Source organism: Chiloscyllium plagiosum, unplaced genomic scaffold, assembly GCF_037043375.1.
Source record: "Chiloscyllium plagiosum isolate Xiang-an unplaced genomic scaffold, Cpla_swu_hap1 HiC_scaffold_7, whole genome shotgun sequence".
NCBI lineage: Eukaryota > Metazoa > Chordata > Chondrichthyes > Orectolobiformes > Hemiscylliidae > Chiloscyllium > Chiloscyllium plagiosum.
In genome coordinates, this window is record NW_028270145.1 from 112967320 (window position 1) to 112984499 (window position 17180).

At 44.0% G+C, this 17180-nt stretch overlaps 1 protein-coding gene across 3 annotated transcripts in view; it reads right to left on the reverse strand.

Annotated features, from left to right (window-relative positions):
• Positions 1-17180, reverse strand: part of LOC122551953 (anion exchange protein 3-like) — a 313611-nt gene that overhangs the window by 190068 nt on the left and 106363 nt on the right. For all 3 annotated transcript variants that reach the window (XM_087989369.1, XM_087989367.1, XM_087989368.1), the window contains exons 3-6: positions 7444-7597; positions 4328-4611; positions 3639-3745; positions 1530-1744 (exon numbers count right to left, since the gene is read on the reverse strand). In XM_087989369.1, the coding sequence (XP_087845495.1) occupies positions 1530-1744; positions 3639-3745; positions 4328-4611; positions 7444-7597 (760 nt within the window). The remainder of the gene's footprint in view (positions 1-1529; positions 1745-3638; positions 3746-4327; positions 4612-7443; positions 7598-17180) is intronic.

Genomic DNA, 17180 nt, shown 5'->3' on the forward strand with positions numbered 1-17180 from the left:
GCAGGTCAGGCAGCATCCAGGGAACAGGAGAATCGACGTTTCGGGCATAAGCCCTTCTTCCTGAAGAATGGCTTATGCCCTAAACGTCGATTCTCCTGTTCCCTGGATGCTGCCTGACCTGCTGCGCTTTTCCAGCAACACATTTTCAGCTCTGATCTCCAGCATCTGCAGACCTCACTTTCTCCTCTAAGTAATTGATGAGGCCACACTTGGAGTATTGTGTACAGTTTTGGTCACCCTGTTATAGAAGAGACCTAGTTAAACTGGAAAGTGCATAAAGAAGATTTACGAGGATGTTGCCAGGATTAGTAGGCCTGAGTCATAGGGAGAGGTTGGCCAGGATAGGACTTTACTCCTTGGAACTAGGAGAATGAGAGGGGACCTTATTGAGGTGTGTAAAAGCATGAGGGACATTGATAGGATGAATGAATATCACCTTTTTCACAGGGATGGAGAATTGAAAACTAGAGGGCATAGGTTAAGGTGAGAGGGGAAAAGATTTAAGAAGGACCTGAGGGGCACTTCTTCACGCAGATAGTGGTTAATGTATGGAATGGGCTGCTAGAGAAAGTGATTGAGGCAGGTACAATAGCAACATTTTAAAAGAAACATTTGGATGGGTACATAGATGGGAAGGTTTTACAGGCAATTGGAATTAGCTGAGTGGGCATCATGGTCAGTATGGACTAGTTTGGGCCAAAGGGCCTGTTTCCATGCTGTATTACTCAATGACTCGAGTGCGATACATTATCGCTGTATGCTGTCCTTATGTGTCAATTCCGTGCATTATTGCTGTTTGTTATCACTGCGTTTTCACTGAACCTTCCCCTGTATATTATCATGTGTGATGACATGTACCTTGAAGAGCGATTTGTCCTGTCCAGTTTCTCTTGAAGAGAGGTGTTGTAAACCCGGTGCCAAGGTGTCTGCTCCATGGAAAGCAGAGTAAATAAAGAACTTCGCGGTTTTTTTGGGGGTAGACAAAAGAACCAGGTGGAGTCAGGCTTACACAGACCCAGGGTTTTAGGTTTTGTTTATAGTTGTTGAAATTGGGGTTCTTGGAGTTGAAGCCACTAGATCCTGCTCCCTCTCTGCAGCTAGATTCATTCTGCCGGTGTTCCCTCTCCTAGCCTGGAGGAGATAGCAAGTGAGGGAAATCTGATTTGTTGAATTTGCCTTTGCCAAAGGTGTGTTTCTGGAATATATATTGGAACTGCTATATTGGAACAGTTGATAAGTGTTATATAACACATATATTATTTTGTTAAGTGGTTTGATAGAGTGATGCCAATTTTTTTTCTTATTTGTAATTTGTAAGAAAAAAGTGTATTTTGCTAAAAACATAATAGTTTGACCAATCGAATCACATCTGGAACACAGCGCCTTCCACTTGCCACTAATTAAGATAAACGTTAGCGTCGAGGCTAAATCCTCGATGTATTTTGAGGGGTTTTGGTCTGGTCAATAATACTCAGTGCTTTATTTCTCTACGTTAGCCTCTTTATTTCCCAGTCCCAGTTGTTCCTTACTTTTCATGTAGTCCAGGTCAGCACTGGCAAGCATCTGTGCTTCGGCATCATCAGTCGGCACTTGCTGGTACGCCGTCACCCCGAGTGCAGTCATACTCCCAATGCAAATCCGTTCCCGCAGATCATAACGTGCTCGCTGTCCGCCTGTAATCCGGGGAGAGGCCTTCTGTCTGTCAAGACTCCTCGGGGAGGACTCCTGCAGAGGCTTCAGAAAACTGCCAGGGACGGGGGAGGGGAGGGTGTCAAAAAACAAATAGTCAAAAGCTCAGCTTGATTTCAGGACTCCGTTTGATGGGGTAAAATCACTGCAACTGTCCAGGGATCTGAGTGGTGAGGAATGGCAGCTTCCAGAGGCAGCTTTGGCTTTGAGCTAAAGATATTGACGGAAGGGTTGAGATTTTGGATGCGTCGATTTATGGGCATTAGCAAAAGAATCGATTCCAGCATTTAGGCCCACTTGCCTGGATGGGGGCAGCCCCAACAACACCACTCAAGAAGCTCAACACCATCCAGGACAAAGCAGCCGCTTGATTGGCACCACATCCACTCCCTCCACCGCCTACGCTCAGTAGCAGCAGTGTGTACTATCTACAAGATGCACTGCAGAAATTCACCAAGACAGCACCTTCCAACCCACGACCACTTCCATCCAGAAGGACAATGACAGCAGGTACATGGGAACACCACCCCTTGCAAGTTCCCCTCCAAGCTACTCACCATCCTGACTTGGAAGTATATCACCGTTCCTTTAGTGTCGCTGGGTCAGAATCCTGGAGTTCCCTCCCTAAGGGCATTGTGGGTATGCTTACACCAAATGGACAGCAGCAGTTTAAGAAGGCAGCTCACCTTCTCGAGGGCAACTAGGGACGGGCAATGAAATGCTGGCCCAGCTGTTGACAATTACATCCAACACATGAATAAAACAAGGGAAAGCTTTTCTATGCAATGAGTGTTTCAGGTCCCCTGAATTCTCAGAATTCCTGAAGAACAGTTGTACTGGACTCAAAACATTAACTTTGTTTCTCTCTCTATTGTTGCTGCCAGATCTGCAGAGTTTCTCCAAAGTTAAAAATCACACGACACCTGTTGGTTATAGTCCAACAGGTTTAATTGGAAGCACTAGCTTTCGGAGCGCTGCTCCTTCATCAGGTGATTGTCTGTTCCAAAAGCTAGTGCTTCCAATTAAACCTGTTGGACTATAACCTGGTATTGTGTGATTTTTAACTTTGTCCAACACCGGCATCTCCGAATCATGAGTTTCTCCAAGCATTCTCTCATTTGTCCCACTACCTTTGCCAGGGTTGGCGGTTTTGAGCTAGAGGGAGAGGCTGAACAGGTTGGGGCTGTTTTCCCTGGAGCATCAGAGGACGAGGGGTGACCTTATAGAGGTTTATAAACTCACGAGGGGCATGGATAGGATAAATAGACAAGGTCTTTTCCCCGGGGTGGAAGAGGCCAGAACTAGAGGGCATTGGTTTAGGGTGAGAGGGGGAAAATTTAAAAGGCACCTAAGGGGCAAACTTTTCACACAGAGGGTGATACGTGTGTGAAATGAGCTGCCAGAGGAAGTGGTAGAGGCTGGTACAATTACATCATTTTATAGGCACCTAGATGGGTATATAAATAGGAAGGGTTTAGAAGGATATGATCTCCTTTAGAAGAAACTGATCTCCAGCATCTGCAGACCTCACTTTCTCCCCTTAGAAGGATATGGGCCAAGTGCTGGCAAATGGAATTAGATTAATTTAGGATATCTGGTCAGCGTGGACAAGTTGGACCGAAGGATTTGTTTCCACGCTGTACATCTCTATGACTCCATGATTCTACCTCCCCAGCTTCCACATGGTCTCTCAGGCTAAGTGGCAAAGGCAGGATACTTGAGGCCAGTCCTGAGATCTCGCCCTGTTGTACGGTGGTCACTCAGCTGGCAATCTGGAGCTCGTTCAGAAGGTTGCTGAATGTAAACCCCTATGCCAACTGATGGTCAGGGAACTTACTCCTGCCAGCATGATGGGCTGAAGGGCCTTTTTTCCAGTGCGTTAGATCTCTCTCACTCTTTGACTCTACATACTGTATAAAGATTGCGCTGTCTCTGGGACTGTACCTTACCTTCCTGTCAGTCCTGTATGGGGTTGCCATGGTTGCTGCTGCTCACAGTCTTGAATCTGCTGCTGCATCATTAGAGACTCGGTCGATTCTGTTGACATGAGATGGGACTGTGAAAACATGAAAAGAACATTGCAAAAACATGTCGTGTAGCTGCTGGTGTCCCAGTTCTCCTCAGGGCTCCCCTGTTGTTCCATCCTCTCACACCAGCCCCAGTCAATACTGCACCTCCCCATCACAACCCCTTGTCCAGAGGGTTGAGAGACTGACAGAAACTGCTGTTGGTTTCCACAGATCAAAGAAAGTGAAAGTGCAATCCCACAACTAACTTTTAGCTTCCCGAAAATAAATTGAGAAACTGCTTTCACTGGCATGGGGCAGAGTGAAAGCCATTAGTAAAGATGGGGAGGTATAGGAAACTCTTTCCCAAGATTTAGCTAAATAAATATCCTTGATTAGATTGTAACTCAGTCTGTGACTCACTCCTGGGTATCTGTTATTCTGTATATAAATCACCCAAACCCCTCGATTAGGTTCCAGTCTGTGACTCACACCCGGATATCTGTTATTCTGTATATAAACCACCCAAACCCCTCGACTAGATTTCAGTCTGTAACTCACTCCCAGGGATCTGTCATTCTATATATAAACCATCCTGAACCCCTCGAGTAGATTCCAAATCTGTAACTCACTCCCAGGGATCTGTTACTCGATGTATCAGCTTTCGGTGGATCGTGCGTATCCTCATTTCCTGATAGATCCCTGTCCTGTGTTTCCACCTCCGAAGGCTCTTCCTCCTCCTCATCCACTTCCTGGATGGTGGGCGTGCCCTCTGATGGAGGAACTGAAGTCTTTTTCTTTTTCCTCCTCTTCTTCTTCGTGCGTTCTGGGCGAGGGAGCTTCCTCCTGTGGCGTGTGTGGTGTGGCAGGTGAGTAGAGAGCGGGTGGTGAATGTGATGTGACGTGTGTCGATGATCTAGGGATTACACACAGCGACACTGAGTGTGACAGGGTGGAGAATTGAAGCCAACAGCAAAACTGGAGCCTGTTTGCCTTTCTGCTCACACAGAGCAACCCCCAACCTACCTCATCTCACTCCACCCACAACTGTATAGTAACACAAAAAGGTCATTGAGCCTGCACCCCCATTCAATATGACTGTCTGATCATCCAACTCATTCCCCTGTCCCTGCTTTCTCCCCCATACCCTTTGCTCCCTTTAGTCCTAAGAACTATACCTAACACCTTCTTGAAAAAAATTAATATTTTGGTCTCAAGCGCTTTCTGTGACAGAGAACTCCACAGGCTCCCCACTCTGTGGGTGAAGACATTTCTCCTCATCTTAGTCTAAAACGCATCCTTGAACTGTGACCCCTGATTCTGGACTCCCTAGTCACTGGGACCATCTTCCTGTGTTTAGCCTGTCTAGTCACATTAGAATTTTATGGGTATACATGACATTCCCCCTCATTCTTCAAAACTCCAGTGAATATAATTCCAGGAGAAAGTGAAGACTATGGATGCTGGAGATCAGAGTTAAAAAGTGTGGTGCTGGAAACGTACAGCAGGTCAGGCAGAATCTGAGGATCAGGAGAATTGAGGTTTTGGGCATAAGCCCTTCATCAGGTATTCCCAAAACCTCAATTCTCCTGAATATAGTTCGACCGTCACCAATCCCATCCCTGTTTCTACATTAGACCTGCCATCCCAGGAATCAGATTCTCCGATCCTTTCATACTAGTAAGGATTGTGTTGGAGTAATTGAGGGAAAACTGTTTTCAGAAATGGGATTGTATGTGACCAGAGGTTCAATTAAATTAAAACCGTTGGCAAAAAGTTAAGGGGTTAATCTTTTCTCATAGCGAGTTCTTGTAGCCTGGGGGGTGCTTGTTGAAAGAGTGATGGAAAACAATTGAACGGGAACTTTCCAAAGGGGGAGTTGGAGAAATATGTATAAGTGACAAACCTCCAAGGCTATGGAGTAAATAGCAAGAGGTATGCAAATGATTGGATGTATCCTTCAAAGAGCTGGCACAGACTCAATTGGTGAATGGCCTCCCTCTATAAGACTGTAAGGAGTAGCTGGATGTAGGTTTGCTCACTGAGCTGGGAGGTTCATTTCCAGACGTTTCATCACCTTACTAGGTAACATCTTCAGTGGGCCTCAGGCGAAGCAGCGTACATGATTCCTGCTTTCTATTTGTATGTTTGGGTTTCTTTGGGTTGGTGATGTTATTTCCTGTGGTGACGTCATTTCCTGTTCTTTTTCTCAGGGAGTGGTAGATGGGGTCTAACTTGATGTGCTTGTTGATGGAGTTCCGGTTGGAATGCCATGCTTCCAGGAATTCTCGTGCGTGTCTCTGTTTGGCTTGTCCGAGGATGGATGTGTTGTCCCAGTCAAAGTGGTATCCTTCCTTATCTGTATGTGAGGATACTAGTGAGAGAGGGTCATGCCGTTTTCTGGCTAGTTGATGTTCATGTATCCTGGTGGCTAGTTTTCTGCCTGTTTGTCCAATGTAGTGTTTGTTACAGTCCTTGCAAGGTATTTTGTAAATGACATTAGTTTTGCTTGTTGTCTGTATAGGGTCTTTCAAGTTCATTAGCTGCTGTTTTAGTGTGTTGGTGGGTTTGTGGGCTACCGTGATGCCAAAGAGTCTGAGTAGTCTGACAGTCATTTCTGAGATGACCAACTAGCCACAAAAACGACATGACCCCAGGGAACTATAGACTGGTGAGCCTATCCTCAGTGGTGGGCAAGTTGTTGGAGGTAATCCAGAGGGACAGGATGTACATGTATTTGGAAAGGCAAGAACTGATTAGGGATAGTCAACATGGCTTTGTGCGTGGGAAATCATGTCTCACAAACTTGATTGAGTTTTTTGAAGAAGTAAAAAAGAAGATCGATGAGGGAAGAGCAGTAGATGTGATCTATTGGACTTCAGTAAGGCGTTCAATAAGGTTCCCATGGGAGACTGATTAGCAAGGTTAGATCTCATGGAATACAGGGTGAACTAACCGTTTGGATACAAAACTGGCTCAAAGGTAGAAGACAGAGGGTGGTGGTGGAGGGTTGTTTTTCAGACTGGAGACCTGTGACCAGTGGAGTGCCACAAGGATCGGTGCTGGGTCCTCTACTTTTTGTCATTTCCATAAATCATTTGGATGTGAGCATAAAAGGTACAGTTAGTAAGTTTGCAGATGACACCAAAATTTGAAGGTGGTGCTAGGGAGAGGCTATAGCTCAAATCCTCCAACCCTGGCAACATCCTTGTAAATCTTTTCTGAACCCTTTCAAGTTTCACAACATCTTTCCAATAGGAAGGAGACCAGAATTACATGCACTATTCTAACAGCGGCCTAACCAATGTCCTGTACAGCCTCTACATAACCTCCCAATTCCTGTACTCAATACTCTGACCAATAAAGGAAAGCATACCAAACGTCTTCTTCACTGTCCTATCTACCTGCGACTCCACTTTCAAGGAGCTATGAACCTGCACTCCAAGGTCACTTTGTTCAGCAACACTCCCTAGGACCTTACCATTAAGTGTATAAGTCCTGCTAAGATTTGCTTTCCCAAAATGCAGCACCTCGTATTTATCTGAATTAAACTCCATCTGCCACTCCTCAGCCCATTGGCCCATCTGGTCCAGATCCTGTTGTAATCTGAGGTAACTCTCTTCACTGTCCACTACACCTCCAGCGAGGCTGGGTAAAGATGGTTTAGTCTAACAGACTGGTCATAAAATAATTTGCAAATAGGCCCACCCCGACAGGCACACGCTCTGGCAAACACACTTGCACTTACATTCAAAATCCTTCTCGTTGTAGGTTCGCTCAGGTTCCCGTGCAGGGCGTTCACTGACCAGGTCACTTAAACGCTCAATGCCCAGCAACTTATCCAGCTCTTCGTCCTCCTCCTCTTCCTCTTCCACGTTTGGCTTCTCGGTCTCATCTTCGACCTGCAAACAGGAATGGTGGCAGCAGCTCACTGTAGGGGTCATAATCACCTCAGTCACCATTGCTTAGTGCACAGCCTCCACAGTGAGCACGGCTGACACAATCAACACTTGCACGCCTGTGTTTGGGAACCATTGCACACCCAGTAATGGAGTCACACAGCACAGAGGAGGCCCTTTGACCAATCAATCTGTGCTGACATGTATACACGAATCCCACTTTCTACAACTTGCCCCATAGCACTTGACATTTCAAGTGCTCATTCACACCACACAAATGCGAGGCTATGACCATCTCCAATAAGAGACAATCTAGCAACCAATGGTGTCACCATCACTGAATGTCCCTGTTATGAAGATGTGGGTGCACTTTAAGAGAGTTAAAAGCAGCAGAACTACCGGACACAGCACCAAGTGTTCTCAATAAGGCAACAATGTATGCAACACGTGGTCGAACAACTCGATTAGCCCGTTGCCTAAACACACACACACATTTGGCCAAACAGCTTAAATTTTACCCTGAAAATATATCAAACTCCAATCCCGTTTGAATTGAATATATTGACAATCTTAAAATCCAATGATACAATCTCATGCTTTGGGGGGGTATAAGACTGGGAAGAATTGAACAGTTGAGAGGAGAACTGACAAGCTACCAGCATGTAAACAGACTGGCTGAAAATAGCTCTCTTAAAAGTATCTTTTTGATCAGTAACCTGTGACGTAGAAATTCCTAAGAAGAAAAGAAGACACAGGAAGATCCGAATAGAAGAACGAAAGCTGTCTGGTTTTGAGATAAGAAATGTGGTTTTGTAAATCTTAATTGGGAGTTTAATCAGACTCGTATTATAGAAGGGAAGGTAACAGATAGGTTAGAGTAAGGAATTTTGAATAGTGGTTAGTTAATGATTCTCTGTTATATTGAAGAAATAAACTTTTACTTGAAATAGTTATTGGCCACTCAAATCTTTACAGATTACTGCATGGGATAAATATTTTCTGTGTTGCTGGTTTTAAATTAAGCAAGAGGGTTTACCCCATGTTGTAACAGTTTGGGAGTTCGGGTCCATGATTTGAACTGGTTTAGGCAGATTCGAATAGATTTGGGGGTACAAAAAGTCCCAGCAGATTTAAACACTTGCAGGTTAGTATCCCAGATCTTTAAATAAAACGTAGGTGAGACAATTTGTTTAATTTCAATGATTTTCAATTAAATTAAATTAAAATTGAGAGAAATGACTCTTAAAATTGCTAAAGAGGTTCTGGGATTTGAAAATGATTCTCAGATTTGCCAAGAAAGTTTAGAAGGAAAGAAAAAGGCCACACTTTTAGAATTAGCAAAGATGTTAGATTTAGGTTTAACCAAGGACAAAACTAAAACTGAAATAGTGAGGGAGTTACTCAAGCACTTAGGCGTGTCAGAAAAACAATCAAGTGCAGCAGAGGTAGGAAAGCTTAAATTACAATTGAGGCAAATGGAGTTAGAAGATAAACAAAGGGCGAGAGGAGGGAGAGAGGAAAAAGAGAGAGAGCGAAGGTTCTTGGCTGAGCAAAGAGAGAAAACAAAGGGAGAGAGAAAGAGAGGGAATTTGAACTTGAGAAGTTGCAACTTAGTCAGCAAAGTCAAGTTAACAGGATGGAGATTAAAAGAGAAGGTAGTGATATATATGTATGTGTGTGTATATATATATATAAATATGTCAAAACTTTGCCACATTTTAATAAGAAGGATGATAAAGCCTTCATTATTTCATTTGAAAAATTGGCTAGGCAGATGGAGTGGTCTGGGGATTTATGGGTAATGCTAGTTCAGACTAAACTGGTAGGCAGAGCTAGTGAGGTATTTGTGCACTGTCAGATGATGTGTCAAGAGAGTATGACAAGGTTGAACAGGCTGTTTTAAGTGCTTATGAATTGGTACCAGAAGCATATAGACAGTGGTTCAGAAACACAAAGAAGGAATCAGGTCAGACAGATGTTGAGTTTGAAAGAATTAAACATAGTAATTTCGATCGATGGGTGTGTGCTTTGAAAATAGATCGGGCCTTTGAGGCTCTAAGAGAGATTATTCTGCTGGAGGAGTTTAAAAACTCACTTCCAGAGATGGTAAGAATTCACGTGGAGGGACAGAAAGTTCAGGAAGTGAGAAGGGCAGCAGAATTAGCAGACAAGTACATGTTGGTGCATAAGACAAGCTTCCAGCCAGAGTTTCATCCTGTGGGGGATAGAAGTTGGGAGAAGGGGAGATCCTACTCTACTAAACCCAGAGCAGAGAGCACTGGGAAGAATTTACCGCAGGATAAAAAAGAAGCCCAAGAGGGTGGAAAGGAGGTGAAAGGCCTCAGGTGTTTTCACTGCGGTAAAGTGGGATACGTAAAGACACAGTGTTGGTCGTTAAAGAAAGGCATTGTGGGAAAAGATGTGGTAAAAGAAGCTAAGCCAGTGGCATTAGTGACAGTAGTAAAGGAGACCCCAAGGAGAGCTGAGGAGCTGCAGGAGAGTGCACAGCCTAGGCCAGGGCTGGGTATGGAGTTAGTACCTGATCTCTACAAAGAATTTGTCTCTGTGGGTAAAGTTTACTCAGAAAGAACAGGACGCGAAGGACAAAAAGTTATAATTTTGAGAGATACAGGATCTAACCAGTCACTGATATAAGGGATGAGCGAATGTGCATTCTTTCTGATCCGTTACCTGAGAGTGTGGTAATTTGTGGGATAGATGGACAGAAATTTAGCGTTCTCCTATGCAAGATCAGGTTGGAGTGCCAACTCAAGACTGAGGGAAGTTCCAGTGGGAGTGATTGACAGAGTGTCAGTTCCAGGAATTCAGTTTGTTGTTGGGAATGATTTAACAGGGTCCAAGGTGGGAGTGACACCCCTTGTTCTGGAGAAGCCCAGGAAATGGAGGAATTAAAACAGAAATATCCTGATATTTTCCCAGACTGTGTAGTAACCAGATCCCACGATCATAAGTCACAGCATAAAGTGAAAAGTAAAGAAAAAGATGAAGGAGTTGAGGGTTGGTTAGCGGACACCCTGTTTGATGACAAAAGAGAAAATGCTGGAAAATCTCAGCAGGTCTGGCAGCATCTGTAAGGAGAGAAAAGAGCTGACATTTCGAGTCTAACTGACCCTTTTTCAAAGCTTTGGCAAAGGGTCAGTTAGACTCGAAACGTCAGCTCTATTCTCTCCTTACGGATGCTGCCAGACCTGCTGAGATTTTCCAGCATTTTCTCTTTTGGTTTCAGATTCCAGCATCCGCAGTAATTTGCTTTTACCCTGTCTGACGTAATGGTGCAGGAAAAACCTGGACAGGGCAGAGGGTCAGACAGAAGTGTTTAGTCCTGAAAGGCTAACAGACTTGCAACAGCAAGACAAAATGATAAAAGATATATATGTGGATGCGTACTCTGAAAAGGAGGCAGAGAATATTCCGGAGGGTTATTATCTGAAAGATTGAATCCTCAGACGGAAATGGACACCACGGCGGGTTAGTGTAGAGGAGAAATGGACTGAAGTGCAGCAGATTGTGTTGTCAGTAGCAGACAGACAGGAGGTGTTACAGGTAACACATGAACTACCTGTAGGAGGTCACTGAGGGGTATGAAAGACTCAGGCTAAGGTACAGAAACATGCACAAGGATGTGGTTAACTTTTGCCGTACATATCATACATGCCAAATGGTAGGTCAGCCACAGGCGGTAATAAAACCAGTACCTTTGTTGCCAATTCCCACATTTGACACGGGTTATAATTGATTGTGTAGCTCCCCTCCCAAGAACTAAACGTGGGAACCAGTACTTGCTAACCATAATGGATGTGTCTCCCAGAATTCCGGAGGCAATTCCATTACAGAGTATCAAAGCAAAAAGCATAGCAGAAGAGTTAGTAGCTTTCTTCACATGTTATGGGCTACCCAGAAAGATTCAGTTAGACCAAGGGTCACATTTTACTGCTAGGCTGTTTAAGAAGGTGATGGATAGATTAGGTATACAACACTTTAGATCCAGTGGGTATCATCCTGAATCCCAGGGAGCTTTAGAAAGGTGACATCAGACCCTGAGACCATGTTGCGAGCGTACTGTCAGGATTACCCGAATGATTGGGATAAGGGTATCCCATTCATAGTGTTTGCCATTAGAGATGCCCCAAATGAATCTACTCAGTTCACTCCCTTTGAGTTAATATTCGGGCATGAAGTGAGAGGCCCTTTGAAATAAATTGAAGAAAGATTGACAGCACCAAAATCGGAGATCTCACACTTAGATTATATATCAGAGGGAGGGAGAGGGAGAGATTAAATCAAGTAGGTGAGTTAGCTAAACAGCACCTAAAGAGGGCACAGTGTAGCGTGAAGTAGGTTGTAGATAAAAGCTCTGAGACATGGACATTTTCCCAAGGGGATGATGTGTCAGCACTGTTACCAGTGATAGGAGATCCTTCAAAGGCAGGTTTAGTGGTCCTTATCAAATTGAGAAAAAGTTGAGTCAGGTGAACTATTTCGTGAAGATGCCAGATCGAAAAAAAAGGTATTGGGTATGTCATGTGACCATGTTGAAACCGTATTACACTAGAGAGAGAGAACTGGAGAAACAGGTGTTAGTTACTGTCCCGCAGAGTGAGGAATCAAATCCAGGCGATGTAGATTTTGAGGTGCCTCAAAATAGATTAAAAAATGAAGAAGTCCTTGTGAAGTGGGATAGGTCAGTAAGCTTTCTGTCTCAGGAGCATAGTGCGCAGTTGAAAGATTTGTTATTGCAGTATAGGACATATGTACGAATCAGATGGGGAGGACTAATACTATTGTACACGAAGTAAACGTAGAAAATACTAATCTGATAAAACCACACCCCTATCGGCTTAATCCTTTCAAAGCCAGACAGGTCCAGATGGAGGTGGAGGCCATGCTCGACGAGAACATCATCGAACCAAGCCAGAGCGAGTGGGGTTCACTGATCGTCTTAGTCCCCAAACCGGATGGGGCTCAACGATTCTGTGTGGATTATTGGAAGGTTAACGCCGTTACAAAATCGGACTCATATCCAACTCCAAGATTGGAGGACTGTGTGGAGAAAGTCGGACAAGCCAATGACATCACCAAGTTGGACTTAATGTGTGGTTACTGGCAGGTACCCTTATCAGAGCTGGTGAAAGAAATTTCTGTGCTTGTAACCCCTAATGGGCTATATCAGTTTAAACTGATATAGTCCATTTGGGGTTACAAACACAAAAATTGAACAGTTGAGAGGAGAACTGACAAGCCCAGCATGGAAACAGACTGGCTGAAAATAGCTCTCTTAAAAGTATCTTTTCAATCAGTAACCGGTGACTCAGAAATTCCTAAGAAGCAGAAAAGAAGACACAGGAAGATCCAAATAGAAAAATGAAAGCTGCCTGGTTTTGCAATCTGAAATGTGGTTTTGTAAATCTTAATTGGGAGTTTTATCGGACTAGTATTATTGAAGGGAAGGTAACAGATAGGTTAGAGTAAGGAATGGTAAATAGTGGTTAGTTAACTATTCCTCTGTTGTACTTAAATAAATAAAGTTGTTAATTTTTACTTTAAGTAGTTTTTGGTCACTCAAATTTTTACAGATTACTGCACAGGATAAATCTTTCCTGTGTTGTTAGTTTTAAATCTAGCAGGAGGGTTTACCCCGTGTCATAACACTCCCACTGTCAATGTCCTGTGGGTTACCATTGGACTGAAACTCACTGGTCCAGCCACATAAACAGAACGGCTGCAAGAGCAGGTCAGAAGCTAGGAATCCTGCAGTGAGTAACTTGCCTCCTGACTCCCCAAAACTGTCCACCATCAAGGCACAAGTCAGGAGTGTGATGGAATACCCCCCACTTGCCTGGATGGGTGCAGCTCCAACAACACTCAAGAAGCTTAACACCATCCAGGACTAAGCAGGCAGATTGATTGGCAACACATCCATAAACATCCATTCCCTCCACCACTGATGCTCAGTAAAAGCAGTGTGTACTATCTACAGGATGAACTGCTGAAATTCATCAAAGATCCTCAGATCTTTCAAACCCACAGCCAATTCCATCTAGAAGGAAACATATGGCAACAGTACCACCTAAAACCACCAGTGAGTTGCACATAGAGAGCAAGGAGAGATCACATCTGCAACGTACAATGGACTAGGCCAGACCACTCAAAACATTCTTAAGCAGGCAGCCTTAGACCTATCTTTGCAATTTAAGAATAGTAAGGGTATGGAATGCTTTGCCTGCAACGGTAGTAGATTCGCCAAGTTTAAGTGCATTTAAGTCATCATTGGACAAGCATATGGACGTACATGGAATAGTGTAGGTGGGATGGGCTTCAGATTGGTATGACAGGGCGACGCAACATCGAGGGCCGAAGGGCCTGTACTGCGCTGTAATGGTCTATGTTCTAATTTCATTCGGTGAGTGTTCAGTAAAAATTACCCGGAGTAAGATAGCTAGGTTGACTGCCGCATTTTAAAACAGACAAAAAATGTACTCACAAAATTACACAATGAAACACAAGGAACACAATAAAGGACCCCTACAGAACTCAACCTATCCAGCTCGACTTAATTATACTGCTCTGAATGTACACAACAGTCCCTTTAAAACCCAGTACAAATGGAACACATGCTTACAGGTTGAAGTTGAAGGGCAGAAAAGAGCTAGAGTTTCCACACAGCTCCCTGTTGAACTTGCCAGTTCAAGACTGAACTAAAACAGCTCCGTTCAGCTAGAGAGCTGACCACCCCCCCTCTCTTTATACAGGTCACTTCTAAAGCATGACCACTTTGGCCTGAAGTCTCATCTGTTTGCATCTCAAACTCCTTTTCATCTCTGTACCAAACCAGACTGATTGGAGTCCAGCCCGGTTTATTGATCCTCTGAAAAAAATCAAGGACTGAGTCTCCTTGAGCCAAGGAACAGTTTTTAGAAAAAAAGGGTTGACTTTGTGACACCTACCCCCTTAAAAAAAGTGAACCATCAATACCAAAAGATGGCATCATTTTTAACCCTTCAAAACCCCGGTTAGTATTTAAACACACATATACTCTATCCTAACGGGCAGCACGGTGGCTCAGCGGTTACTACTGCTGCCTCACAGCACCAGGGAACCAGGTTCAATTCCAGCCTCGGTCTGTGTGGAGTTTGCACATTCTCCCTGCGTCTGCGTGGTTTTCCTCCTGGTGCTCCGGTTTCCTCCCACAATTCAAAGCTGTGCAGGCCAGGTGAATTGGCCATGCTAAATTGCCCATAGTGTCATGGGTAAATGTGGGGCAGGGGAATGAGTCTGGGTGAGTTGCTCTTCGGAGGGTCGGTGTGGACTTGTTGGGCTGAAGGCCCTGTTTCCATGCTGTAGGGAATCTAATCTAATCTAACTATAAACGTGCCAACATGCACAACTGCATGCAAATTCAGGCTGTAGCACACTCACCACCGAATGCCTCTGTATCTCATTCGAGTCTCAATAACGGATCGGTAATTACGTTTTCGCGACCTGCCACCTGCACAATTGCCAAACTGAACGGCTGAAATAACAAGCTCCATTGAAACAGACTGGCATTTTTGTCCTTACATTTTTCCACAGATGGCAATGGTTTATGATCAGTGTATACGATTGTGTCCGATGCATTGCTGGGAATATAAACACTGAAATGTTGGAATGCCAACACCAAGCTGAAAGTCTCTTTCTCCACCATTGAATATTTCCGTTGATGAATGTTCAACTTCCTGGAAAAATACCCGATGGATCTTTCTATTCCCCCGTCTTCCTCGTGAAGGGGCACCGCACTGGCACCCACATCACTGTCAATAGCCACTTTGATAGGCTTCGTGTAATCCGCTGTGGCTAATACTGGGGCAGTGGTTAACACCTTTTTTAGGCTGTCAAATGCCTTTTTACAGTCCACTGTCCACTGAAACTTGGCCTCTTTTAACAATTTGCTGAGTGCAGCAGCTAAAGTTCAGTACAAACTTTTGATAAAATCCACTCAACCCCAGGAACTGTAGAATTGCGGACAGTGTGGGAAATTTCCCAATTACTTTCGCTTCACATCCCGTGGGGCCATTTGTCCGTATCCAATAACTTGGCCCAGGAAGGTGAGTTGGGCTTTGGCAAATTCACTTTTAGCCAGGTTTCCCACCAAGCCTGCCTTCCGAAGTCAATCGAACAAGTCAGATAAATGCTGTAAATGTTCCTTCCATGAGTCACTAAAAATCACCAGATCATCAATATACACCACACAGTTGGGTAATCTGGCAATGACCTTATTAGTCAGTCTCTGAAATGTGGCTGGAGCATTTTTCACACCAAATGGCATGACTTTGAACTGATATAGTCCATTTGGCGTTACGAAAGCTGAAATTGCCTTTGCTCTCTCTGACAGAGGGACTTACTAGTAGCCTCTGAACAAGTCCAACTTAGAAATGTAAGTTGCTTGCCCCACTTTGTTGACACAGTCCTCCAACCGTGGAATTGGATATGCATCAGTCTTTGTAACAGCGTTGATTTTGTGATAGTCCACACATAACCGTTGGTTTTGGCACCATGACTATGGGTGAGCTCCAGTCACTGTAACTCACTTTGATTATGCCATCTTGGAGCATGCGCGCTACCTCCTTCTGAAGCTGTGCCAACTTGAGAGGATTATGTCTATAAAGATGTTGCTTAATCGGAACAGCATCTCCTATCGCTACATCTTGTACAATTAGGTTAATACTTTCCAGTTTATTTCCACATATCTCTCCATGTGATAGTAATAACTGTTTCAGGTCACTTTGATTTTCTTGTGGAAGGTAACTCAATAATTTATCCCAATTTTTGACAACTTCCTCATTGTCCAGTTTGATTTGCGGAATGCCCAAGTCAGAATCCTCTGAACGTGGTCCTTCCTTCTGTGCTGTAATCATTAACACCTTCTCCTCTTGCTTTCCTTTCCGATCAAAATACCTTTTGAGCATATTCACATAGAGTCATAGAGATGTACAGCACGGAAACAGACCCTTCGGTCCAACCCGTCCATGCCGACCAGATATCCCAACCCAATCTAGTCCCACCTGCCAGCACCCGGCCCATATCCCTCCAAACCCTTCCTATTCATATATCCATCATGACACACTCTGTGAGATTTCTTCCTTATCGGAGTCCTTATCAAGTAGTTCACCTCAATCAATTTCTTCTCAATTTATAAGGTCCACTAAACCTTGCTTTTAAAGGCTCATCTGTTACTGGGAGTAACACCAATACCTTATCCCTAATTGCAAAATTGTGAATTCGTGGTTTCTTATCTGCTGCTTGTTTCATTGTATGCTGGGATACTTTTAAATGCTGTCTAGCCGACTCTCCAGCTCTATTTAATCATTCTCTAAAACTTGACACATCGTCCAAATGGGTGGTCTCTGAATTCTGACTTATTAATTTCTCCTTCATCAATTTTAACAGCCCTCTTGCATCATGCCCAAAGATTAGTTCAAATGGACTGAATTTGGTCAATTCATTCACTGCATCTCTGATCACAAAAAGTACGAATAGAATTCCTTTACCCTAATCATCTGGATAATCCTGACCACAAGCCCTCAATATG